The sequence below is a fragment of the Leptodactylus fuscus genome, chromosome 7 (assembly GCF_031893055.1).
Source record: "Leptodactylus fuscus isolate aLepFus1 chromosome 7, aLepFus1.hap2, whole genome shotgun sequence".
Lineage (NCBI taxonomy): Eukaryota > Metazoa > Chordata > Amphibia > Anura > Leptodactylidae > Leptodactylus > Leptodactylus fuscus.
In genome coordinates, this window is record NC_134271.1 from 108363197 (window position 1) to 108390328 (window position 27132).

Consider the following 27132-nt stretch of genomic DNA (forward strand, 5'->3'; position numbering starts at 1 on the left):
ACTCATATGTTACCCCTTCTGACATGTCAGATTTAGTAAATACTTCAATTCTCCATGTAATATCAATCCTGGAGTATTTTTCCTTATAACTGTGCAGTTCCTTTATTACTGCTCCAGGAGAAACATGAATAAATTGACAGCTGCGGGTTATCATTCTTCTTGTCAGTATACAGCCTGAGACTGTCGGCAAAGACTGAACAATGCCAGAGAATGTAGGTATTAATATTTCGTAAGCAGATGCCCCACTTACAGGGGTAATGATAACATGTACATGTCATTCATTCATACTCTAAGATGACTAAGAGTGACAACACAGCGCAGTGTCATAAGACATAAGACGCACTAGAACTGCTATATAATACAATTACTTACTACTCTAGACAAGTCAGGAAAGATGACACCTCCTATTTAAGAACATTTTCCACATCACAAACCCTTGTGCAGACGTCTTCTGTTAGGTAGTGAAGTCATTCTGTTTTCTGAGTTACATGATTCAGGAAAAGCTGCATGATGACCAATATGGCGATACTACAGCTGTCAGGACCAATATGACGATAACACAGCTGTCAGGACCAATATGGCGATACTACAGCTGCCAGGACTAATATGGCGATACTAAAGCTGTCAGAACTAATATGGCGATACTACAGCTGTCAGGACCAATATGGCGATAACACAGCTGTCAGGACCAATATGGCGATAACACAGCTGTCAGGACCAATATGGCGATAACACAGCTGTCAGGACTAATATGGCGATACTACAGCTGTCAGAACTAATATGGCGATACTACAGCTGTCAGGACTAATATGGCGATACTACAGCTGTCAGGACTAATATGGCGATACTAAAGCTGTCAGGACTAATATGGCGATACTAAAGCTGTCAGGACTAATATGGCGATAACACAGCTGTCAGGGCCAATATGGCAATAACCTAGCTGTCAGGGCCAATATGGCAATAACACAGCTGTCAGGGCCAATAACACAGCTGTCAGGGCCAATAACACAGCTGTCAGGGCCAATAACACAGCTGTCAGGGCCAATAACACAGCTGTCAGGGCCAATATGGCAATAACACAGCTGTCAGGGCCAATATGGCGATAATACAGCTGTCAGGGCCAATAACACAGCTGTCAGGGCCAATAACACAGCTGTCAGGGCCAATAACACAGCTGTCAGGGCCAATAACACAGCTGTCAGGGCCAATAACACAGCTGTCAGGGCCAATATGGCAATAACACAGCTGTCAGGGCCAATAACACAGCTGTCAGGGCCAATATGGCAATAATACAGCTGTCAGGGCCAATATGGCGATAACACAGCTGTCAGGGCCAATATGGCGATAATACAGCTGTCAGGACCAATATGGCGATACTACAGCTATCAGGACTAATATGGCGATAACACAGCTGTCAGGACTAATATGGCGATACTACAGCTGTCAGGACTAATATGGCGATACTACAGCTGTCAGGACTAATATGGCGATACTACAGCTGTCAGGGCCAATATGGCAATAATACAGCTGTCAGGACTAATATGGCGATACTAAAGCTGTCAGGACTAATATGGCGATACTAAAGCTGTCAGGACTAATATGGCGATACTAAAGCTGTCAGGACTAATATGGCGATAACACAGCTGTCAGGGCCAATATGGCGATAACCTAGCTGTCAGGGCCAATATGGCAATAACACAGCTGTCAGGGCCAATAACACAGCTGTCAGGGCCAATAACACAGCTGTCAGGGCCAATAACACAGCTGTCAGGGCCAATAACACAGCTGTCAGGGCCAATAACACAGCTGTCAGGGCCAATATGGCAATAACACAGCTGTCAGGGCCAATAACACAGCTGTCAGGGCCAATAACACAGCTGTCAGGGCCAATAACACAGCTGTCAGGGCCAATAACACAGCTGTCAGGGCCAATAACACAGCTGTCAGGGCCAATAACACAGCTGTCAGGGCCAATATGGCAATAACACAGCTGTCAGGGCCAATATGGCGATAATACAGCTGTCAGGGCCAATAACACAGCTGTCAGGGCCAATAACACAGCTGTCAGGGCCAATAACACAGCTGTCAGGGCCAATAACACAGCTGTCAGGGCCAATAACACAGCTGTCAGGGCCAATAACACAGCTGTCAGGGCCAATAACACAGCTGTCAGGGCCAATAACACAGCTGTCAGGGCCAATAACACAGCTGTCAGGGCCAATAACACAGCTGTCAGGGCCAATAACACAGCTGTCAGGGCCAATAACACAGCTGTCAGGGCCAATATGGCGATAATACAGCTGTCAGGGCCAATATGGCGATAATACAGCTGTCAGGACCAATATGGCGATAATACAGCTGTCAGGACCAATATGGCGATACTACAGCTATCAGGACTAATATGGCGATAACACAGCTGTCAGGACTAATATGGCGATACTACAGCTGTCAGGACTAATATGGCGATACTACAGCTATCAGGACTAATATGGCGATACTACAGCTGTCAGGACTAATATGGCGATACTACAGCTGTCAGGACTAATATGGCGATACTACAGCTGTCAGGACTAATATGGCGATACTAAAGCTGTCAGGACTAATATGGCGATACTAAAGCTGTCAGGACTAATATGGCGATAACACAGCTGTCAGGGCCAATATGGCAATAACCTAGCTGTCAGGGCCAATATGGCAATAACACAGCTGTCAGGGCCAATAACACAGCTGTCAGGGCCAATAACACAGCTGTCAGGGCCAATAACACAGCTGTCAGGGCCAATAACACAGCTGTCAGGGCCAATATGGCAATAACACAGCTGTCAGGGCCAATATGGCGATAATACAGCTGTCAGGGCCAATAACACAGCTGTCAGAGCCAATAACACAGCTGTCAGGGCCAATAACACAGCTGTCAGGGCCAATAACACAGCTGTCAGGGCCAATAACACAGCTGTCAGGGCCAATAACACAGCTGTCAGGGCCAATAACACAGCTGTCAGGGCCAATAACACAGCTGTCAGGGCCAATATGGCAATAACACAGCTGTCAGGGCCAATAACACAGCTGTCAGGGCCAATATGGCAATAATACAGCTGTCAGGGCCAATATGGCGATAACACAGCTGTCAGGGCCAATATGGCGATAATACAGCTGTCAGGACCAATATGGCGATACTACAGCTATCAGGACTAATATGGCGATAACACAGCTGTCAGGACTAATATGGCGATAACACAGCTGTCAGGACTAATATGGCGATACTACAGCTGTCAGGACTAATATGGCGATACTACAGCTATCAGGACTAATATGGCGATACTACAGCTGTCAGGACTAATATGGCGATACTACAGCTGTCAGGACTAATATGGCGATACTACAGCTGTCAGGACTAATACGGCGATACTACAGCTGTCAGGACTAATATGGCGATACTACAGCTGTCTGGGCTAATATGGCGATACTACAGCTGTCTGGACCAATACGGCGATACTACAGCTGTCTGGACTAATATGGCGATACTACAGCTGTCTGGACTAATATGGCGATACTACAGCTGTCTGGACTAATATGGCGATACTACAGCTGTCAGGACTAATACAGCGATACTACAGTTGTCTGGACTAATATGGCGATACTACAGCTGTCGGGACTAATACGGCGATACTACAGCTGTCAGGACTAATATGGCGATAACACAGCTATCAGGACTAATATGGCGATAACACAGCTGTCAGGACTAATATGGCAATACTACAGCTGTCTGGGCTAATATGGCGATACTACAGCTGTCTGGACTAATATGGCGATACTACAGCTGTCAGGACTAATACGGCGATACTACAGTTGTCTGGACTAATATGGCGATACTACAGCTGTCGGGACTAATACGGCGATACTACAGCTGTCAGGACTAATATGGCGATAACACAGCTATCAGGACTAATATGGCGATAACACAGCTGTCAGGACTAATATGGCAATACTACAGCTGTCTGGGCTAATATGGCGATACTACAGCTGTCTGGACTAATATGGCGATACTACAGCTGTCAGGACTAATACGGCGATACTACAGCTTTCAGGACTAATATGGCGATACTACAGCTGTCAGAGGGTTTTTCACCCCAATTTTCCTAGACTCCTGAATGACATATCTGCACTAATACATACTAATGTTCCCAAATGATAGAATATCTAGGAAAGTTGTGTGACAGCCCATATAGAGACATGAACTTACCATCCATTAAGGTGAAAGAGACAGCGGGATACTTGTTGGCAGGCAGAGCCGGGGGGACATAAGCAGGGTCTCGCTTCCTGAAGGCAAAGTCTGGGAGAACAGGTGCAGGCGCCTCCCGCAGTCTCTTCACTGAAATGTGCACTTTCTTCCCCTCACTATCCGGGCACCCACCTCCATCTGCCACCTGGCTGGCCGCCATTCTAGAAGCCGCCCCTGGATAATGGTGGACAAGGCCTCCTCCTGCAGCCTGACCTGTGTGCAGGGGGCTGGAGTCAGCTGTAGCCAGTCTTCCATGAGCAGTGGAGGGTCTGCTGTCCACCTTCTTGTGGGAGGAGGTGATATGGACACTGGTGGAGCGGATAAGGACATCACTGGCTGTAGTACTCGCCATGGAATCCAGGCTAATATCAGAAGCTTCTTCTTCCATCTCTCTCACACCAGGACGCTGAGTCTCTGGATGTCACCCGGTTACTAGGCTGCAGAAACAACAACAGGGGGGAATGAAATAGACGAGGACAGTCTCAGGTGTTAATGAGTTGTACACTGCTATTATGGAATCTGTCTCTAGTTCAGTGGACTACTATAGGAGCGGCGGCCATCTTCTCAAAGACCATTTGTTAATTAAAGCTGACTATATGTCTTTACCAAAATGGCTCCTATGAACGAGACAACAGTAGTTAAAGTAAATTGTCCTCTAGTTGGTCGTCAGAGTGCTAACGGTTGGAAGGTCCAGGCTTTACAGTATTCCGGGTGGAAACAGTAACATTCTGCTTCTAGTACCGGAAGAAGGAGGATGATATTCCAGTGATATTCCACGAGGAGGCGCAGCTGCCGGGAAGTGTAACGTGCTGTGAATGACCGCGCAGTCAGTGTGATGGCCGCGATGTAAGAACATTGTGAGGCCAAGCAGAACACACATGGGTTTCCCCACCAACATAAGACAGGTTGTGGACAATTAAAAGCTAAACATTATTGCAAATAGTATAAGTCATTTTGCAATGTTTAGATTTATTTCCCCTAACCATCTTAGCAGTGACATCTGTTGTCCTGGTAGGTGCCAACATATTCAGCCATGAACGCAGAAACTTTCAATGATCTGGACTTGTCAGAATCCAAAACATGATTTCCTTATTACATGGGATTATCTTCTCATACATGTAGTGTCCCTGCCTAGTAACATGTCCGCAATAAGGAGATCATGGCTGGATTTCTGACAAGTGCAGATTATAGAAAGTTGTTAGGCCTGGTTCACATCTGCGTTCAGTATTCCATTCAGGGGGTCTGCTTGGGGACCCACCAAACGCATTAAAAAGCACATGGACCCTATAGACTATAATAGGGATCGAGTGTTTTCTGCGTGGTGTCCGCGCGAATCATGTGTAGAGAAAAGTAGTTCTTTAAGTATTTTTCTCTACGCATAATTTGTGCGGAAAACACGCAGACCCCATTATAGTCTAAGGGAGCAATGCGCTTTCATTGCTAACTTTTTAAAAAAATGTTTTTTTATTAAATTTTTAACAATATATGTATGCTCACTGCTTTTTAATGCATTCAATATTCCGTTCGGGGGTCCCCATGCGGACGCCCCAAACGGAATACCGAATGCAGATGTGAACCAAGCCTTACACTCATGGTCATATCCAATGGCAACTGATTAAGACAACAGACTGTCACTACTAAGGTGAAAAATCTTGATGTTTAATTTATGCTGAAATAAATATTACTGAAACGTAATTGGTGCTTTATGTGTATTTTACACCTTTAGTGATAGAACATTAAAAAGCGGTTAGCTAAAAAACCACATGGACCCCATAGACTGTAATGAGGTCTGTATGTTTTCCACGTAGTGTCCGCATGATTTATGCGGAGAGAAAAGTACTGCAAGCATGGTCCAGTCCAATCCATGGTTGTCTGGGTAAGGAGAGGAGACTTGGAGAGCTTTTGATTAGTTGAGTCTTCTGCCAGCTGCCAAGCAGGGCAGACATGAGAGCTCCAGCTCTCAGATAGAAAGTAGAAGAGTGAAGCCCATGAGTATTGCTGCAGCCCTGAGACAGAGAAGATATTGCTGTGAACCTGAGAGAGGAGTGGACTATCCCAAGTGCCATTTTGGAGGAAAATCTGAGGTTATCCAGATTCCAGTATCACTAGGAACCTAAAATATACGGCATTGTTTCCGGAGGAAGATTGATGGTTATACACAAGAACGTCCTAGTAGCCGGTTGTAAATTTAACTGCAGTTTCACGTTTTAACATTTCACACATAAAAAATTACACAGAATATTAACATGATAGTAATTCTGAGGCGGGTGAAACAAGAAGTGCTGGTAAATGGAGGTTCAATATTTTATTACACAGCTAATGAGCCAGCGTTCTTGTTTGTGGCGAATCTGCAGCCGTGAGATTTCTGTCGCCCCGCCCACGTGTTCCCCCTGCAAAACGAGGAGATCTGAGAGGTGCTGCTGCTGCAAAGAGGAGGTCAGTGACTACTGGGGTGCGGGGACAGCTGAGATGTGGGGGCCGTGCAATGCATAGGGCTGTCTGTGTATATACCACTATTATTCACCAGTATACAGGAGTGCAGGGGAGATGTGCGAAGATCACGCTGTGTCCTAGGGACACCCTTGCCTCATAGAAAGCAGCATGTGACACAAGCGCCTGTACTACACGTATTACCCTGCTATCTGTATGCCATCTACTCCATAGCTCCAGTTGAATATCCACTTGTATGTGTTCTCTGTATTTTTTTTAATTTTAATAGAAAGCTATGGGTATGTCCCACAATGTCCTTAACTACTGTCACCTGTGTTTATTGAATAGGACTGATCTGCACTACCAAGCACTTCCACAACCTGACCTGTGGTGCTGTACCATGAAGGGTACACTATTGGCTGAATCACTGTGGCCTTTTCATTGAGCTCATTGGGGGTGCTGTCAGCCAGACCCACACAGGCTAAAATGTTATGGTTGGGTGATTATGGCCTAAATCGAAATAATATTTAATTGAACACTTTGCATGGATTACAATTAATGAATGATTATTTAAGGACGTTCCCCTTTTTACATACTACACTGCCTATTCATATGCCACTGAATTTTGGTTATTCACAGCAATCCTGATTGGAGAGTGCACAGTTAGTGACTTTCCTTTAGTCAATGAGAATGTGAGATCACATCACACTGATTGAGCTGATTTTCAGTTCAAGAGGTATTCCATTTAGAACAGTTACTCCTATCCAAATGATATCAATGGATACCCCACTACTGGGATCTCCACCAAGCTCAAGAATCAGAGTCTCTGCCACCTTGGTTCCGACCAGAGTTCCTGGTTATCCAGCATGCACCACTCCATGAATTTGAATGTGGACAAATATTTACTCTGCTGTAAGTCCTCCCATTGAAATAAATGGACTGACATACACTGTAACAATTGTTGGAGGTCCAAGTGGTGGGATGTCCACGGATCAGCAAGTCATCTCTATAGGTCACTGGTTCTGGTTGGGATACCCCTTAGAACATTAAAGGGGTGTTCTGATTATGTTAACCCCTGCAGAGGTTTAATATAACAATGCCCTCTCTGTTCAGACAGGGATCCAATAGCGTCTCAGTTTGGTTCCTTGAACTCTGTTGATTTTCTACCCACGCATGAGGATGGTAGATCTATAATTCTTCATTTGAACATTGCTGCTCAGCTACGGATTGGCTATATGTCGCTCATGTGCAAGTGGAAGACCAGGGACAGGAACAGATCCCTGGCTGAACAAAAAGGAGAGCAATACAGAGTGGATTATTTTAAGCCACTGCAGGGATTTAAAAAAGGAATTGGAACACCTCTTTAATATTAAGATTGGGAACACATCGGGCTAGTCTCAGTGAACGTCAGGGGCTAAGTCGCTGTTATGTACAGTAGAGGCATAATGGATGCAATTTGAAAGGGTTTTCTATGGGTGTCAAATAATATTTTTGGCAGTTTCCATTGACTCCAGTTATACATAACTGCAATCAGCTGCAAGTTTTGGTATCTATCATGTCTCACATTGGCATTGATGTATACAATACTGATGCACAATCTGTCAATATTAGAGTTATTAAATATTGATCACCTATTCTAAGTGGAGGTGCGATATCCAGAACTCCCACAGATGAGCTTGCAGTGACTCAGATTCATTTGTCATGTGGCCCTTTTTGCAGCTCAGTCCCATTAAATTTTCAATACCAAATACAAGCTCTATGCAATGTATGGTGCTGTGCTTGGTATTCAGTGAATCAGCCACAGCACTCTGCCAAATGCTGCAGTCTCTACAAAAAGCTGATCTGTTTGGATCCAGGGTGTCAGACTCTCTAACGCCTTGCTACTTCCTTGTACAATAGGTGCCCCTGTAGTCATCATTTGGCACCAGTCTTACTCCAGTAAATACCTAGTTTTTTAGGTATTATAATTGTTGTGACTGGTGGAACAAGAATACCTGTCTGACAAATAGCTATTGCATGGATGGGTAGATCAGTGCCATGTCTCCTTTATTCCAATATCCAATGCACCCAGCAATCTGCCCTGCGTTTCTTGATTTATGTATGTTTTCTGTTGATATCTATTAAAGCTGTTATTGGCGGCTTCTTAAGTCTACAATATCTTCTTCCTTTATAGCTTGCTTTTATAAGGGGTATGCACTATATACATAAGACAGCTCTACTAATTTAAATGGCCGCTGTTTAATTTCTACTAGAGGGGTACAGAATTCTTTAATTTTAGTGATCGATGGGGGGCTCTTATATTCTTCTGAGCTGTCTCAATGACAAGTTGAAAGCTTTTCTTTATGTAGCAATAGCTAGGATCGACCTTGAAGTTTCTTATTCAAGGTCACCCATGCAAAGTGTATAGTTACCAGAAACTGCTCCAAAAAACGCCTCCAGGTCAAAAAAAAAAAAAAGCTTCCTAATTAGAAAGTGTTTTTTTTCGGGACCAAAATAAGCCAGGCGGTTTTTACGTGTGAACTAGCCCTTCACAGAGATCAGTTCTTTATCCATTTATCACATATTCCTAATCCCGCAAATGTAGCATTTAACCCTTTATGGACATATTTAAGATGTGTATCAGTCTGTGTATATATAATTCCTTGTGTGATTTTCAGGTACTATAAATTTTAGAAGACATGGCGGCTCAAATTTCAGAAAATGATCAAATTAAACAGGTAAATGGACACTGTAGACATCTAATGTGTATAATACTGTACTACCCTCTTAAAGGGGTTGCCTAGAATGTATCTCTTTTTTTTTTTTTATTTAGCCCTGTTATTCTTGAAGAATAAGAGGGCTTTGCATTAGGATGATTTAGTATGGCTTCCCACCGATGCTCACGGAAGTAAGTGTCGCTGTATGGAAACATTTAAGTGCTACTCAAGTCTATACACGGCTTGGTATCTTCCATCTTCACAGTTTGTGTAATGCTTTGCCTGCTGCAGCCTCCCTGTGCTTCTCCACACAACTCCTAAGATCTGCTCTACCTGCTGTATTCTATTGGGGAATTTAACAGCAAGCGTTCAGTGTCTGCAGCGGGGAAAATGAACTATTCCATGGCCTCTATGGGCTGTTTGCATAATTCATATACATGCTGAGTTCTCCGGAGTGAGATTCCTACAGGCATTCCTTAAAAGTGAATCTGTCAGGTTTTTTATGCTACTCTTGTAAGGACAGCATGGCATAGAAGGAAAATATTGAGCTCGGAGATACATAGTCTATATAGTCATATTAGTTATAACTTGTTTAAATGCTCCCAAGCCCCCCGGCCTGCGAGTCCTACTGTTCACCCATATACCCACTGCCAGTTACTGTTGTATAAGCAGAGATAACTGTCAATCTCTGTATGTAAGTGATAAATGCAGAACCCACAGCTGTCTCTATGACTTATGCCAGCTTTTAACATGAGAATCGTAGACTGACTCTTAGAAATCATGTATAGCTGAGCACATCTCCCATTGATCTTATGTTTCTCGAATATCCTATTTAAAGGTGTTGTCCAATTATAGACACTTATGTTATATCCACAGAGAACAGGGGTCCTGTTGCTCTCTGCATGAATGGAGCGATAGAAGAGTATATCTGTTGTTCTCCATTCATCTCTGTGAGACTGCTGGAGATAGCACAGTAAATGCGTTTTGCCTCCTCTTACGAAAGGAGCACAATGGACAAGCATAGAGAAACAGGACCTGCTCTCCAAATTTGTGGATTTGTAATTACTAAATAGAGGACCCTTTGGAAAAGGGATAAATGGCTACAGTGGGACCTCACCTTTAAAGTGGTATTCTGGCTATTTCAAGTTACCTCTAGCTCTTTCCCTGTCTTAGGCTCCATTCACACAGAGTAACGTTGGCGTTTTTTGTGCTTATTTTGGCACATAACGCCGCATATACGCCGCGTTTGTGCCGTTCAACGCGACCGCAAAATAGCGCCGCGTATACGCCAAAATAAGCACAAAAAACGCCAACGTTACTCTGTGTGAATGGAGCCTAAGTGGACTGGAAAGTCAAGTGTGCGCACTGGTGCTCCATTTCTTCTCTGCAGGAAATAGCCAAGCACAGCACCTGTTTATCTCCAGTAGTCCCATGGACTACTGGTTTGACTCCCACTGACCAGCAAATTACCTCCCAAAATAACCATAAAGCTACTTAAAGCTTATTTTGCATAAACTGGACTCCCCCTTTAAGTGTGTCAGATGTTTCTGTACCCCTCACTGTGCTTGCTCGTGTTGTACTTACCTATAACATCTATTTAGCTTCAGGTACACTGGACATATGTGCCAGGTGCTACAATAGGCACAGTTAGATCTGGCAGGCTTCTACATTTCACTTCTGTGCACACATGACTGGAGCAAGGCCAAGGGTTACTAACAAATGTTTTCTTTGTTCCCAGTTTAAGGAATTCCTTGGGACGTACAATAAACTGACAGAGAACTGCTTCCTGGACTGCGTGAAAGATTTTACTACACGAGAGGTTAAGCCAGAAGAGGTATGTCCCTATCTGTCTGACATGGCACCATAATTCACTGAACAGCTGTAGAGGTCAGCCTAAGACCCCAATACCTTACTAACCATGTAAACTCTGTGACCACCATCACTGTAAAAAGACACTACAGGTCTTATATTTGTAGCTTTATTTCCTGCACACAGCTGTATGGAGGGCAGTGAGGTGTGTGCACTATTTCTGGAGATCAGTGGATATATCTGGAGCTAGACTAATCACAAATAGCTGATTTATCCTAAAGACTGGCTATCTAAGTGAATCTCTTGTAGAGGGGATTCATTTATGGTTTCCTAATATTCATTGCATTTATCCATTCAAGTTGCTCTGCTTTCTTACTAATATATAAGTACCATATGTACTCGAGTATAAGCCGAATTTTTCAGCACAGTTTTTGTGCTGAAAAAGCCCCTCTCGCCTTATACTCAAGGGAGGGGGGTCTATGACCAGCCGCAATAGTAATGTATAGAATCTCCCATAAAATAGTGAGAAAAAAAAAGCTTTAAAAAAATATAATAAAAAAATAAAATAAATAAATGTTCTAAATCACTCCTTTCCCTAGAATACATATAAAAGTAGAAAATGACTGTGAAACACAAACACATTAGGTATCCCTGTGTCTGAGAGTGCCCGGTCTACTGAATATAGGGGATCTGCAGCGCTCCTGTTCCGTCAGGAATGGGTTAATAGGAGCACTGCAGATACCCTATATTCAGCCAGGCTGCATTCCAAGTGGTAAAAAACCGCAGTCCTCAAGCTCAGGGAAGGGGCAGACAGACAACCAACCCCCCCCCCCCTTTCCCCAGCACCCAGCAACTACTGCACTCAAAAACTTTGACCATTTTAATTTTTGAAATGTTCCAGTAGCTGCTGCATTTCCCCCTTCGGCTTATACTCGAGTCAATAAGTTTTCCCAGTTTTTTGTGGTAAAATTAGGGGCCTCGGCTTATATTCGAGTCGGCTTATACTCAAGTATATACGGTATATGAATTTGTCACTTTAGTTCAGATTATCATAGAGCAGGATAGTCAGTTCATTCTCCCCTCTGCTCCCTGTTTGCAGACTACAGTTTGTTTTTTACTAGAATTAAAGGGTTTGTCTAGTTTCGGACCATTATTGAGAGACAAACGTTAGTTTCTTTCTGCTTACTTCCAGTGGATAAAAATCAGACCATGGTCATGTGATGGACACATGTGTGCAGTGACTACAATGAGCTGTGTGCCCATCACATGACCATCGTCTGATTTGTAAGCAAACAAAATGAATGACAGCAAGCGGTTATCTATTAAACTGTGAAGAGCTGATATAGAAAGTATATTGTACAAACAATAACATGAAAGGGTTTGTCTAGGATAAACATTTTTTTTTTTTTTTTTTTTTTAGTAAGGAGGCCATAAAATAGAATATATATATATATATATATATATATATATATATATATATATATTATATATAAAAAACACCCTACAAACATACTCACCAGTCCCTGATGCTGTGGTGTCTCCCACCGTGGTCCACTCCAGCGAACTGCTGAGGTCAGTCAGCAGCCTAAGGAAAGGGACTGGGGCATGACCTGTGATGTCTCATGTCCTTGCCTTAGGCTGCTGATTGGCCTCAGTAGTCATGTGCTGTGAGGAGTTCCACAGGAATAAGGGTCCATTCACACGGAGGAAAATGGAACTTTATTTGGCGCTGAATTTTCTACGCTGAAAAAAAAAGCCTCCCATTGACTTCAGTGGGTGTCGTTAGCTTTTTTTTTTTTTTTTTTCCGCTAGTGGGTACAATCAATGGGAGGCTTTTTTTTTTCAGTATGGAGAATTTAGCGCCAAATAAAGTGCCATTTTCCTCCGTCTCAATGGACCCTAAGACTCCGGCAGCAGCAGGACTAGACCACAGTGGCTGTCACAGGGGACGGAGAGACCTTTGATTTTTCTGCACCCCTACATGTACAATACATACAGTCCCATGTGGCTTTTAAGATCTCATCTTTCAGTCAGTTATATTTCCAGTGGAGGGGGAGTCCTGGCCATATGATGCACACACTGCTGCACAGTTTGTTAGAAGAGACTGTAGCTTATTGTACATGTATATCTGTGTCTATCACAGGACCAGGACAGAATTTTTGTGTATAGAAATATTATACAGAAGGCTATTATTGAATGCAAGCAGGGATCTTAAAAACAAAGGAATGAAAAACTGTAAAATGTCTCAATATATAAACAATGAGATGTTTGATATAGTCTGATGCCTCCAGATTTCTAAAGCCACTAACTTGTATGTTCCATTCTTCCATGATAGATTACTTGCTCTGAGCACTGTCTACAGAAGTATCTGAAAATGACACAGAGGATATCCATGAGATTTCAGGAGTACCACATACAGCAGAACGAGGCATTGGCCGCCAAAGCAGGACTTATTGGGCAGCCTAGGTAACAACGGACTGGAGACTTCTGTTCAAGGTCCTATCAGTCCAGCCAAGCAGGTGCTGTGCAGGAAAGGCCGCTCTGGAGTGACAGGTCAGCCCGTCTACTCCCAGCAGAGCCCAGGACTTGAGCATAGATGTGCTGAAGAATGACTGACATCAGAAGAGGCCGGTCATGGGAGGCAGTCATAGGCTGTGCTTTCCTACAGACACTGAATCCTTTTTGTAATAAAAATCAGATTTCTTTATCATACTTCATCCTGGCAGATTATGTGACTGGTTTGTGTTTCTAAACTCCTTTGAAAGACATGTGGAGGAGATCATGGCTCCTTTATCATAATCTGACATTTCAGTGAAATAAACTTGGTTATAAAGAATGAATTATTGCATATTGTTGTATTTATTGGGAATATTAAAAAAAAAAAAAAAAAAAGTTGGCCGTAGCAACCAACTAGTGCAAGCTTTTATTTATTTTTTTTATAGTGCGCAGACAATTTCCTAAATCACTGGGAGCGGGTGATGCATTAGAAGTTTTTGTTCAGTTCTTACCATAAGCTTGGCATACAACGGCCTACACTAAATTTATTCTGAATTTTCTTATATGTATCTAGAAAAGTGGTGCGGGAAAGGGGAGTGTGCCCGCACATATGTGCGATATTTAGGGGTGTACCCTTGGTGCAAAATTTTGTTGTAAAGTAAACCAACCAAAATATGGGATGTGGGAAAGTGTCTAGTAAGATGCATCAGTGTTATTATCCTCTTATCATTGTGACGTAGGGTACTGGTTTGGCTGGGTGAGAAGAGGTACTATGTCTCCAGCCAAACCAGTACCCTGCTTTACTCTGATAACAACCCTAAAACATCTTTTGGAAAAGATGTTCTGATTTGGTTTTAATACCAGACATGGTGTTAAATGGCTTTTCATATGCCAGTTTTAATATAGGCCCCAACTGGCGCAGGGCACAACTGATTTGTATAGAGGCTCCACACTCCTCATAGATTACACCCATGTGTCTCTTCATTTATGCCAGTTAAGAACAGACGTAGATTTCAATCATAAGTTGTGCCAGAGAACTGGCGTGAATTGTAATGAATATATCGGATCAAGGTGTCCATGGCTCTCCTTGCTCCACCCACATTTGTGCAATGTGGCAAGTGGGACACAGAAAAAGGGGTTGTGGTGCATGTTTTGACATAAGAAAGGACCTTGTGCCAAGTGTGCACCACTAAATCATCCCTAAACATCAGAAAACTACGCTTCATAGGAAACCAGGACTGATCTATTAGGGCTAGTTCACACGAGGCAAGAGAGGGCAGATTTTGGCGTGGAATCCACCTCAAAATCCGCCCCCTCACAGTAGAGGTCTATTTAGACCGCTAGTGATCTTTTTTCCAAGAGCGGTTTGTTCCCACTAGCAGAATAAAGAAGTGAGCTGCCCTTTCTTGAGGCAGACACTGTAGCGCGTCTGCGTCAAGACAATCCCTCCAGACTGGGTCCATTCATTTAGGCCTACTCCGGAGCGGGAAGCCAGGACAGTCGTGGCTAGCCACATTTTGTTCCTGATTGACGCGCTTCCTGCGTCAAAATCAGGACCAAAATACATGGTCAGTATCCCCGTGTGAACTAGCCCTTAGGGAGCTACCTTCTAACCTAACTGATGACACTAGAGCAAGTTTTCCCTTTTCCATCAAGGAAAACTTGTTCAAAATATTCTCTTCCCACTTTTCCTAATTGGATCATTCATGGCCTGTTAGACTCTAACCACAGTAAGGTGGCCTGTAAAGGCAGTCTCCAGAAGGAGACATCGTACCCGTTTCTGCACATTGCAAAGGTTTGTGCAGCAGTGAAGATTGGCCTGGACAGGAGCATCGATGGGTGAATAAATTATCGGCAGTTACAATAAATTCAATAGGTATCCTGAGGCCATCAACCCAGGTCACTTCATTGCAGACACGGCCCTGGGCTGCAAAACACAAGTCCGCGGGCCGGATTTGGCTAGCAGGCTCGAGTTTGACACCTGCACCTTAGATGGTAATATAATTGTAAATTTCTAGGGAACACAGGTTAGGGGGTCAGATCCTATTAAAGATATACTTTAAGAATTATGTTAAAGATATCTGCTTGCTGTTGTTCAGAAAGAACCTACATTATTTACAGTACATAACAGGTGTTTCTTCAAAGACTATGTTCATACCTGCAACAGAATCTCCATCAGAAATTGCCAGATGAAAAAGTCCTGCAATTCTGACTCATCTGGCAATTTAATGGGATCCTATCATTGGATACCCTTTTATTCTGACTGACTTGTTTCTGACTAAGCTGGTATAAGTGGCCATTTTCTTGTGGTCGCTTACACAGTAACCTGGTATAAGCGACTGGGCATGCACAGTCAGCTCCATCTGAGGCCTAGAAGATTGAAACCCAGCATGGAAGAAGACACAGGGAGAGGGCGTTACAGAAGATGATAAAGGCGTCGCTGGAGAGTTCACTCGCAGCTTTGGTGAAGCCCCCAGTGCTGTTTCAGCGCTGGGGCCCGCCCCCAGTGCTGCGGAAGAATTCATTTGCATACCGACGAAAACCCGGATTTCTACCGAACGGGGGCGCGGAGAAGACATCTAAAGGTAGGAGAAGAATAGTCTTTCTTAAGGTTATTCCTACGTGTTAGGGAGAAGAAAAAAAAAGGGTATCCAATGATAGGATCCCTTTAAAATATACACTGTTGTAGTCAATGGGGTTCTTCAGGATCTGTTTGCGTCCGTCATTCCCAGGTCCTGAAGAACGGATAGGACAGTGTAACAAGAACATAGCATAATAAGACAAGCTTATGAGTTAGCAGAATGGCTTGTTATCCTCTGAAAGCAAAGTATGAAGGTGCCTATTCTGAATGACAGCAAACAGATTTGTAAACAGAAAGTATATTAGAAAGTTGTGTAACTTCTCATTACACCGAATAGATGCAATATGCCCCTTTAAGCCCCCATGCGCTTCTGGATTAGAGTAACACTGTATGTGTTTGGCTGGTTAAAGGAGGAAAAAAAGAGCAATAAAAAGCTAAGTTTAAACCATGGCCTTTATTGATGCTCCTCAGTGAGCGCTGTTTACATACACAACTCTGCGTTGCTTAAGAAAAACAGAAAAAGTGCATATTACAGGAGTACTTTCTGTATAACCCCTCTGGCAGCTGAGAAGGTAAATCATCTGTGCTGGAAAGAATCAGACAAGTTCACAATGCAGCAAAATGAAAGAAAAAAACAAAGTTTATTTTAGCAATTATTACCCATTTTTAGTGTTTTGCTCAGATCATCATCAGCTATTGTGAACAGGTTTCTGATATACAGAACCATTCCTAACCGCTGTTCTCCACACAACCCAGCCATAGTCTGAGCCCAAAAGGCGCAAGTGTGTTAGCCTGATCTTCTGAAAGTGAAGGTGGAAGAAATAAAATAAATCATCGATGACATCACACATACATTGATATTCAGACCGTATGAATAGTGGGTTATGCCTAAGACAACGGTATGCTCGGATGGTTGAAAAACATTGCTCTAGAGAAATCTACATTATTCTACACATATTAAACACAGAAGAAGGGGTTAAAAAACCCTTTTTAATGTACAAACATGAATAAAAAATTGATAAAAAAATCACTTTGTACATAATGTATATGCAAAAAACTCTTAAATACAGGTTTCAGGAAGAATTATTTACATTATGTATTAGCCTATGGAATGAACCACAGTCCTCGCGCGTGTGCGCTTTAATGCTGCATCTCAACAATTGGAGATCAATTCTTCAACAGTTGGATAGAAAAAATTAGTTTGGCAGTATATTAAATATACAAAAAAGAAGGGCTACCTGAAAACTGGAAGGAGCAAGGAGATTTTTAAAGGAAGGACAAAAATGACATTGAAAAGAAATTCAGTATTTTCTATAGTGACGTAAAGCAAAATGCAGTAAAGTATGGTAGGCCTAGGTTCACACAGTAGTCTTTTGTTTTCTGTATTGCCAAAACAAGGCTTGAACCTCGCAAAAAAAAAAAAAAAAAAATATTTTTTTTTTTTTTTTTAGGAATAACTTATGGTTTTGGCTTCATTAAAAATGATAAAACGCTGTGTAAACCTGACCGAGTGCTAAAGGTGTATTGGAAGAGAGAACTAAGCTAGACCCTTCTCTTATTTTTTTTTTTCCATTTATTAATATTTTAAAAAATACATAAAAATACAACATCCAATGTCTGAATAAATATATTTAACAGGTTGCAAGATAATACCTTATTTTACACAAAAAAAAAAAATTCAGCTTTAGAAATCTTGTTAAATAACTCCGCTGTTGTCATATATTTTCTTTTTGTCTTTTTTTTTGTAACAAAATAAAAACTCTGAAATTACATAGAAAAAAAAAGACAAAATAGATTTGTCAAGGGATAAGATAGTCCACTGAAAACGGATTCACAATTCCACTGTAAACATTAATAAACATTAAAATAGTTGCATAATTCTGTGCTCTAAATTCCTGTAAAAAGTGGAAGACTTTTTTTTTTTTCTTCATGTGGTTTTCAGTCCACTACATTCCCTTTCACAATGTATTTTGTCTTGCTTACAGCTTTAAAAGTGGGCACTCTGCTGAATACATTGGACTTTGGCAGTTCTGTACATTGCAAGTGCTTCCAAAACACGGCCTGTAAAAGCATCAGGAGCTACGTTGCAGCTTTTTTTTCCGTAAAGTGCAGCTGCAAGGATTGGATTTCTAACAGCATGCCAATGTTTATTGTGCACTTGACTATTTTGCTTTTTTTTGTACTGGGCGCGGGTGAGGGAATATATTTTTAAGTGGGGAGAAGGGAGCTCCGTGAAATTTTATTCAGACATTTTTCAATTTTCTTAAAAAAAAATTCATTTCTTCAGTTTGAACAAAATAAGAAGCCATTGTGGCACGCTGACTGCTAGTCTCCTATTCCTAAATCATAATCTTATTTAATAAGGGAAGGGGGGAAAAGACATATGAAATGGAAATAATAAAAAAAAGCAATCCAGCAGAGGAGATTTCCAAAAAAAAAACCAAACAAACAAAAAAAAAGTTACTTGGCAATGTCAAACTGGTTGAGTGCTTTTTTTGTGGTTGGATTTAAGGGGGGGAAGGGAGGATAAGTGTCCATGGCAGCGGGCTGCTGAGGTGGAAGTGAGGGCACATATCACCTGCACTCTAGAGCAAGTGTGTTCTGTGGGGGAGAGGACGACGATGGGCTCATTCCAGTCTCAGAAGACGCCGATGATGTTGATGCTCCTGTATTGGACACTGTAAAACAGAAAAAAAAAAAATCAATAAAATTGGTTTTACTAAAACCAGACAAAAACACATAAGATTATGTCACATAGAGGAAATTATTTTTTTCATGCTTAATATTTTAGTAATTTATCTAGAAATTAACTAAAAGGATTCAGTTTAACCCCATCCCACCGGTCATTTTTCGGATTTTTTTTTTTTTTAAACTCCCAGCCTTCTTCAAGGAGGTTACCAAGATGGGTTTTTTGTGGAGCAAGTTGTAATTTTATTCATACCATTTATTGGATTATCTGATTGCTTTTTATTCAATTTTAGAAAAGGTGAAAAGACAAAAAAGGCCGTTCAGCCATTTAGAGTTTTTTCTTGCTACAACATTCCTCATACAGGGTAAATATTTTTTACTTTTATTTTTCGGCTCCTCTGGGTCTGATCACCCATACAATAAACAGCAATACTAATGTAAGATCCATTAACTTCTATGGCAACCTGTAATAGTAGCAGAGTAATGACAGACCAGGGAGGCTTTAAAAGGCTTCTTGCAGTCATGATAATGAATCACTACCCCTGAATCTCACTCTGGGGGACAACCATTCTCTTCAACATGGCAGTGTCTGCTCACCACTGACTTTTAGATGTGCTCAGGGCTCGTTCACATCTGCGTTGTCCTCTCCATTCTGCAGGTTTCCGTTTCCTGCATAAAACAGATGCAGGATACGGAAACCTGCAGGAGTCTTTCTCACCCATTCATTTGAATGGGTGAGAAAGATGTCTGGCCGTGAGCGGTGGCGAAAATTTTGCGCTCTCCTCCGCAAAACCGGGTTTTATAATCCGGACACAGAGTCGGACATGCAGTACTCTGTGTCCGGATTAAAAAATCCGGTTTCGCGGCGGAGAGCATAAAACGCTCACCGCCGCTCTTCTGCATGCCAGAAGACGGAAAGCACAGACCGGAGAGTAGAACGCAGGTGTGAACCTAGCGTCAGTCGCATCTGACCAAGTCACTTGAAGAGTTAATGCCCACAAGCATTGCTGCCATTGCTGCTGGGTCTCTGATGTGCAAAATAGTGGACTCCCAGTAAGTAAAGGTGCCATGTTTAAAATACAGGCATCTGAGGGGTGTATGAAGGATGTCAAGGAGGATTTAAAAATAAATAAAATTAGAAAAAAACAAAACAGAAAAACTAAAATAAAAAATAAATAAATCCCAAAACTTCCTCCCGTCATATACTCTTTTTTACCTTAGTCTCATTTTAAAACTAAAAGTAACACAGAGAACTATATTAAGAAATGTGTCTTGGCACTTCAGCCTCCCCTCTTCTCCTTACTGTTCGGTGACAGCCTGTAAGACAACTGGTAGCAGCAGTAGCCTCCTACTCCTGCCGCAGGATAAAAGATTAAGCTTAAATGGAGCAGACCATCAGAAGTTTAACCCCTCTGTCCCTTCCAGGATTTCCACAAGACTGACTGCTGCAGCCTGACAAACATAGTGACATAGTGGATGAGGTTGGATGAAGACATCAGTTCATCAAGTCCAACCTATAACCCTACAGTTCCCTACAGTGTTGATCCAGGGGGAAGGCAAAAAAACGCCATGAGGCTCATGCCAATTGTCCCATGTCAGGGGAAAAAATTACTTCTGGACTTGACTCTGGCAGTCAGTATAAAAACCCTGCATCAACGCGTAAACACAACTATATATTTCTTGCGTGCCACAAGGAAAATACGGTTTAATCTGCAGGTAGTAGAATACGGTATAAAGCGGACGGAGCTGAACAGATTGATGTATAATTTTCAGGAAAATTCTGCATAATTTATTTCAATTTAAAATCTAAAACTAAAATCTCTGCTCTTTCTGTGCTGATAAGTCAAGAAGTCAGTCCTATCAGTGATGGGCAGCCTGTCCTCTATGACTGTAGATCGCTGTCAATCACTGATAGGACCGACTCCTTGACATCACAACAAAGAAAGAGCAGAGATTTCAGTGGATAAATGAAGTTATAATGAATCATTTTCCACAAATCTATATAACAATGTAACCAGCTACTTCTGCTCTATAACATGCCACCTGCAGATGGAACAGTGTTATCCATATGACAGATTCTCAATAAAGAAGAATACATGGATAGGATATCGGGTGTACAGTCATAATTGGTAGACAAGTTTCAGCCACAACCACTGTGTGTTGTAGCCTTTACATCCCCAACACATAGGTTAACAACTTTTTGTGAAAAACCATAACTTTAAAATAAAAAAATAAAAATACCTTCCCGATCCTTCTTTTTTAACCGCTTCCGTCTCCTGTCTATTGTAGCTACTTCAGATTTCAAAGACATATAGTATTTCCTGATTTCTTGCAATTTGTCTTGTAGAAAAACAATCTTTTCTGCTCCAGTCATGTTATCCAGTTCACCTATGGAATACATAAATATATCAAATTATTAGAAGTTTTAGCAATTCAAATATTCTGTTACAAGAGAAATCTCAGTTGATGGATATCCCTCTTTGTTCTACACAAGTTAGGTAAAATAACAGTGCTATTACCATGTTACCATCAATTACTAGGGAATATTGGGATTGATTGTGTATATCCAGTGAATAGAATGATGATATATTTACCTATGTGGTAATTTGTCCTCCAGTCTGTCCCTTTTAATAAAATGTATATTTTAGAATAGAGATTTGGCTATTGCATCAGACATTTTTGTAGTCTAGGCTCTTGGATATCTATTCTGTAAAGCCTGTTGGCTATTCATAGAAACAGTCTGGCTTGGCCTAGCAAAATCAGCTGTACACTGAAGAAGTGGAGAGCCAGATTTGTGGCAACCAACTGCAGTGTCTTCATATTAATGGTGCTCAGTGTGAAACAAGCATCCGCTACCCAAATATTTCACTTCTTTGGTAAGGAAACAACCAGTCCTCCTCTTCTACCCACTCTGTGTTTTCCTATTTTATATTGAATTCTTGGATTGCATGGCCTCAAATAGAAGATTTATGGCACCTGTAACCATCTACTTACTGAGCTGTAACGTCCACTTGTACGTTCTTGAGGAGTGCTGGTGTTTCTCTCGGTGCTTGTCCTTTTCCATATCTTTTGTATGTGGAGACGTGACTCTTGCTGGTGACCTCATAATCTTCTGAGGCTTGGGAACATTTACATGCTTAGGTGGAGAACATTTACTGGCGCTGTCCACAGCAGAGAGGTCTTCGCTGTCACTGCTTTGTCCTGAAAATGAAAAAGCGAAAAATTAAAGACCATTCATGTCTTGGTGTAGGGAATATAAAGAAAGAGAAGGATAATATTTGAGAAGGAATCAACAGAAGGCTAATAACTTAAATAGCGGCCTTACCTATTCCATTCTTCTCTGTTTTCGATGAAGTATTTATTCGCTTTGGTGTACGCTTCTGTTTCTTTGCTAATGCTCCCATGTTGCTGTCACTAATCCGTTTATGGCCTAAGAGGGAATACAACAAAATTACACCAATGACAGACCTATGACACAGACAGCAGAGGCCCCTCGGTCTCTAAAGGATCTATCACAAAGAACCAGCCTCCTACTTATGCCTTTCCAAAAATGTATCAGCTATATACTTTGCCAGACAAGTCCCTTACACGCAGTTTAATAGACATTAACCAACTGCTTTTGGTGGACAGTAGGCCCCATGACCTCCTGTGCAGCTGCAAATATCTATGTCTGGAAAACAGTCAGGTGACAGTGTATGGTTAGCACATCGGAATAGAAAAGGAAAGGCGTTGTGTCTGGTATTGCAGTTTGGCCTCATTCAACTCAATGGGCCTGCAGTAACAAACATAAGAGGAGATCTACCTTTCCTAATGTTAAAGAACTCCTTTTAAATTTATCTCAGTTTAGACCAGGGCTACAGGATGGTTGCAATGTCACATTGCATCCACTCGTCCTAAACTAGGGATGCATTATGATCCATGACACGTCTGCTGGATTTTTGTTTGCATATGGCTAGTTGCATACAAGTTTACTAGCAATGTAAGTTATGATTGACTTGTTTGTGACCGGCTTGCAATTTTGCTGTATTTAACACACAACTTGTCTGCAACTTTCTGCCCAGCAACACATGTTGCTGTGTAGCTCTAGGTGAGGGACAGACAAGTCAAGGCAGTCCATGTGCATAGCACCAGGCTTCAAAGTAAGCTCAAACCCACAAAAAATTCCCAAACTAAAGGGACACAGCTTCTTGTAGACACTTGATGGTCATTAGAAACCTTTTGTACTGGCAGTGGAGTGAGTCTAATTTCTATAGCTCCATAACCCCTTAGTTTGGGAAGTTGGTTCAAGCGCTTGACCAAGAAATTCAATGTTACACCAACAAAATGCATTCAGGTAAAATCCAAGTGTTTTTAAACCTGTGCAGCCAAAGCGGATCCATGTGACCAGCACAATTTTAGAAGCAGCTGGTATGTGCGCTCTAGATGCCTGTCCGGGAAGTGATACACTAATGGCAGCCTTGGCATAAATCAGGATATATTACCTTTGTCCCGCAGCTCTGCTTCTTGAGCGGTTATGCTGCAGTTGCTAGATGTGGTGCTGGCTTCAAAGCCATTAGCAGATTCACTCTCACAAAGGCCTTCTTGTGATTCTTCCGCCACACTATCCACTTCAATGGTTATGTCACTCTCGCTCTTTATACTGTGAGACTCATCATGGCTCAGTGCAAGGGGAGAAGGCTCAGAATAAGTATGAGGAGGAAGGACAGCTGGTTGCAGCGTGGGGGCAAGTACAGTCTGTGTCTCTGTCTCTGGCTTCACTATGACCATGTCCTCCACCTTGTCCTTTTCATCAAAATCATCCAAGTCCACTTCATGACAAACCAGAGTTTCTGGTCCAATCATAGGCATTATATCCTCTTGCTCATCTTTATAGGATATCCTTTCGATATCATTCAGTGGCATGTCGTAGTCCTCCGTTCTAGTGCTCTGTATGTGTTCTAGCTCAGCAGTTAAGGAGGGCATTTCCTCATTGGTATTCTGGACCTGCTCTTCCTTAATGTTGATGGGTTCCAGAGCGTCACAGCTTTCTACTGGTTTCTCCTCTGCAGTAATAACAGGCAGCTCCGGCTCACACTCCGTGCGCAGCTTTTTTTCTGGGGACGCTTGCTCCACAGGTTTCCTTTTACAACCTTTCTTCTCCTTCGACTGTTGATCACTTGGAATCTCCAACTCATTTGGAACAAAGAGCAGCTCCTTACTTTGTAAAGGAGGAAATGTTGGAAAGTCTAATGCTTCAGGTTCTACGCAGGGCTCTACTACCTTGGGTTCCAGCACACAGTCTTCTGTAGGTGCTTGAACATTTTTTGTGGTCTCCGTACAAGGCTCTTTTGTTTTGCTTCTTCTTCCTTTTTTTGGCAGATTTTCTGTGTCCTTGACTTCGACAATTTGTTCTGTTTGCTTCCCATAACTCTGAACAATCTGTTCACTTTCCTCCACCTCTTGCTTTAAGGTCTCTGCCGGCTTTACTGGGCTTATTTCCGGATCTTTTGCAGTGCAGACGACTGGAGGCGCTTCTTGCTCAATAAGGTTTGCAACCAAGCTGTCTGTTTTGTCAGGCTCCTTCTCAACCTTTGGTACAATCTCCTCCTTCACCGACGTCTTTTCTATAGCTTCCTCTGAATCACTTTCTGAGGTCGATGAATCTGGAATCAGAGTTTCGGTTAATTATACAGGAATTTCACATAATAGTATACAATTGCCAGCACAATATAGCATATAGGTTTACATGGCCAGCAATGTGAACTCACCATTAGAGCATCTATCAGAATCGTACATTCCTGAACTCCTCCTTGTCCTCCTTCGAGCTGCTTCAAATAAGCACAAAAACAAATATTAGAGGAGAGTTAAAGTTCATTTTATTTATATAGGTCAATAGCTTGTGAGACATGTTCCTAAAAAGTTCCTAAAAATTAACACTAAACCTAAAAATATTACATGTACACAGGAGACAACCTTCCCTCAACTGTCAGTCTGCAGCATTATCTGCAAGTCCCCAAACAGTCTTGTAGAAATCCTGCGGAGAATGCAGGGGTTAATCTCCTGTTCAGTTTTCATCTTCAGCTAGTGGCCATCTAAAAAGGGGGTTGGGGGATTAGCAAAGCAGTGGGGCTTAACCATCTTTTGTCCTACTGCAGACAGGGCAGAGGGAGAAACTCTGCTATAGTCAGTTGTAGCAGAGCCAGACACTGGACAGTGAGGTGAGCACACACAATGGCTGCCAGCGAGCAATCCACGCCACCCACCTCAGATTGCCAATGGTCATATGCTGTAGAACATGGCTCAGCTTGAGCAACACAGAGAAAATTTCTTTATATATATTGTTCTAAGTTTTAATGGTAATATGAGACAAACTAACAAAAGAAAAAGGAAACTATATAGGGAGTAAGTGCTTGGATATGGTTATTTGACTGCAAGAACATCAAACACAGAAACTATACAGTGTAACTTGCCAGGGGACCTGAATGCATGTACTCAACTGCACTGCCAGGGGCACCAAAGGGAAAGAGAGTGTTCACACGTAGGAAATTGACAAGCAGAATATTGCTGCTTCAGGAATTTGAAGCAGATTTTTTCTGCTTGACAAAAACTGAAGCAGATTTTGATGCTTGGGGACCCCCATCCCCTCGAGTGGAACTCTATATGACTATAATGGGGTCCGTGTGGTTTCCGCACGAATCATGAAGAGAGAAAAGTGCTGCTTGAAGCACTTTTCTTTCCACATAATTCATGCGGACACCGAGTGAAAACCACACGGACCCCATTACAGTCTATGGGATCTGTGTGGTTTCTTAGCTAACCGCTTTTTAATGTGTATAGATTTCTGTTCGGACAGTCCGCTTGGGATGCCAATATCAAATGCAGATGTGAACCAGGCCTTACTGTATTTTGCGTTTATTGTGCAGAGCCAAATTACTCAAGAGGATTTTGACAAATTCTGCTATGACGCAAACTAAACTTTCTGCCTACCATTCATTTCAATGGGAGTTCTCAGATGGAATCCATCTAAAGAAGGAGCAGGATGCTTTTTTTTTTTTTTTCCCGCTAGCTTTAAAAAAAAAAACAAAAAAAAAAACAGCTGCTGCTTCTCATTGAAGTTAACAGGAAGCGGATTTCAGGCAGAACTGAACCCAAGGAACTCAATGGGTTGTCTTTGAAAAGCACAATAATACCAAGTTCATCAGACTGATCGCTCTCTGTTTTTGCTAAATTCCAGAATTCCAGAATGAAATATCTCCCTTTATCAACTCAGAACACCTACTCCACTTTTTTTTCTTCACTCTTTTAGGCCTCGTTCACATCTGCGCATGGGTTTCTGTTTGCAAAGTCTGCTTGGGGACCCCCTGAAAGGAAACCTAAACCACATACAAAAAGTGCTACCTTAGGAAACCCGTAGACAGATAATGCGCATGGAAGATCTCACGTCTTTCCTGCATGGCACGACTGAGGCGTACACTAGAACCTGGTTCTACTGGTTCGTGTTTCAACAGTCTGCAGAGTACCGGACGCTCCTGGGCTCTGACCCCTCTGGTTGATACTCTTGTTGTCAGTCTCAGGTATCTGGCTACTGGTCGCACCCGAGACCTTTCCTCTGGCTGTGATATGGATGACCTGACAGTGGAGGTGCTTTTTCTGGTTTCCTGACTGCTCACACTCGTCCTTACCCTTTCCCCCCATTGTTAAGTCCCTTCTCCCATCCGCCCCCCCACCCCTCTTTTTTTTTTTTTCTCCTTCTCTCTTCTTCCCCCTCTCTCCTCTTTTCCTCCCTCATTTCTTTGTCGCTTTTCAACTCCCTTATTCCTGATCTTCCGGGTCTTCCTGAAAGCCTTTTATTGTTTTTTCTATGTTGCTTTTATTTTTCTGTGCTTAAATCTTGTGTTGCACTGTGTGCTTTTCTGTTCACAGGGCGTGTGTTCGCCTGGTAGCTTGTAATTGCCTTTTCTTTTCTCATTGTAAAAATTATCAATAAAACTTTGAGTTAAAAAAAAAAAAAGGAAACCCGTAGACCCCATTGATTATAATGGGGTCTGTGCAGTTTCTGTTTGGTTCCTGCTTGAAAAATGCGGAGAGATAAGTGCTGCTTGCAAGACATTTCTCTACACATTTGGCTCGAACGCAGATGTGAATCGGGCCTTACTCTGAATGTGGATATA

The 27132-nt window shown here is 42.2% G+C and overlaps 3 protein-coding genes across 7 annotated transcripts in view; 1 reads left to right on the top strand and 2 right to left on the bottom strand.

The window, feature by feature from the left end:
• KIAA0586 (KIAA0586 ortholog) overlaps window positions 1-4772 on the bottom strand; it is a 102119-nt gene extending 97347 nt beyond the window's left edge. Inside the window, exon 1 of the mRNA XM_075282718.1 lies at window positions 4244-4772. Coding sequence (XP_075138819.1) covers window positions 4244-4670 — 427 coding nt within the window. The 5' untranslated portion in view covers window positions 4671-4772. The remainder of the gene's footprint in view (window positions 1-4243) is intronic.
• Window positions 4773-6647: 1875 nt separating this feature from the next.
• On the top strand, window positions 6648-14038 carry TIMM9 (translocase of inner mitochondrial membrane 9). Of its 2 annotated transcripts, none has more exons than XM_075280837.1 (4): window positions 6648-6718; window positions 9370-9429; window positions 11147-11242; window positions 13553-14038. In XM_075280837.1, the coding sequence occupies exons 2-4, from the start codon at window positions 9391-9393 to the stop codon at window positions 13685-13687; spliced, it is 270 nt and encodes an 89-aa protein (XP_075136938.1). In that variant the 5' UTR covers window positions 6648-6718; window positions 9370-9390; the 3' UTR covers window positions 13688-14038. The 2 variants fall into 2 exon arrangements, with proteins under 2 accessions (XP_075136938.1, XP_075136939.1); XM_075280838.1 differs by lacking the exon at window positions 6648-6718 and adding an exon at window positions 8121-8141.
• Window positions 14039-16729: 2691 nt separating this feature from the next.
• Window positions 16730-27132, bottom strand: part of ARID4A (AT-rich interaction domain 4A) — a 58324-nt gene continuing 47921 nt past the window's right edge. For 3 of the 4 annotated variants that reach the window (XM_075282738.1, XM_075282734.1, XM_075282735.1), the window contains exons 20-25: window positions 24730-24789; window positions 23464-24624; window positions 22308-22412; window positions 21977-22183; window positions 21224-21370; window positions 16730-18972 (exon numbers count right to left, since the gene is read on the bottom strand). In XM_075282738.1, the coding sequence (XP_075138839.1) occupies window positions 18869-18972; window positions 21224-21370; window positions 21977-22183; window positions 22308-22412; window positions 23464-24624; window positions 24730-24789 (1784 nt within the window). In that variant the 3' untranslated portion in view covers window positions 16730-18868. The remainder of the gene's footprint in view (window positions 18973-21223; window positions 21371-21976; window positions 22184-22307; window positions 22413-23463; window positions 24625-24729; window positions 24790-27132) is intronic. The other variant, XM_075282736.1, reaches the window with a different exon arrangement.

What these genes read in the sequence shown, in the direction of transcription:
- TIMM9 (XM_075280837.1), top strand. Translation starts at nt 9,391, where the DNA reads ATGGCGGCTCAAATTTCAGAAAATGATCAAATTAAACAG. An exon ending in AAAATGATCAAATTAAACAG is followed by an intron (nt 9,430 to 11,146) that starts GTAAATGGACAC and finishes CTTTGTTCCCAG; the next exon opens with TTTAAGGAATTCCTTGGGAC. An exon ending in GAGAGGTTAAGCCAGAAGAG is followed by an intron (nt 11,243 to 13,552) that starts GTATGTCCCTAT and finishes CTTCCATGATAG; the next exon opens with ATTACTTGCTCTGAGCACTG.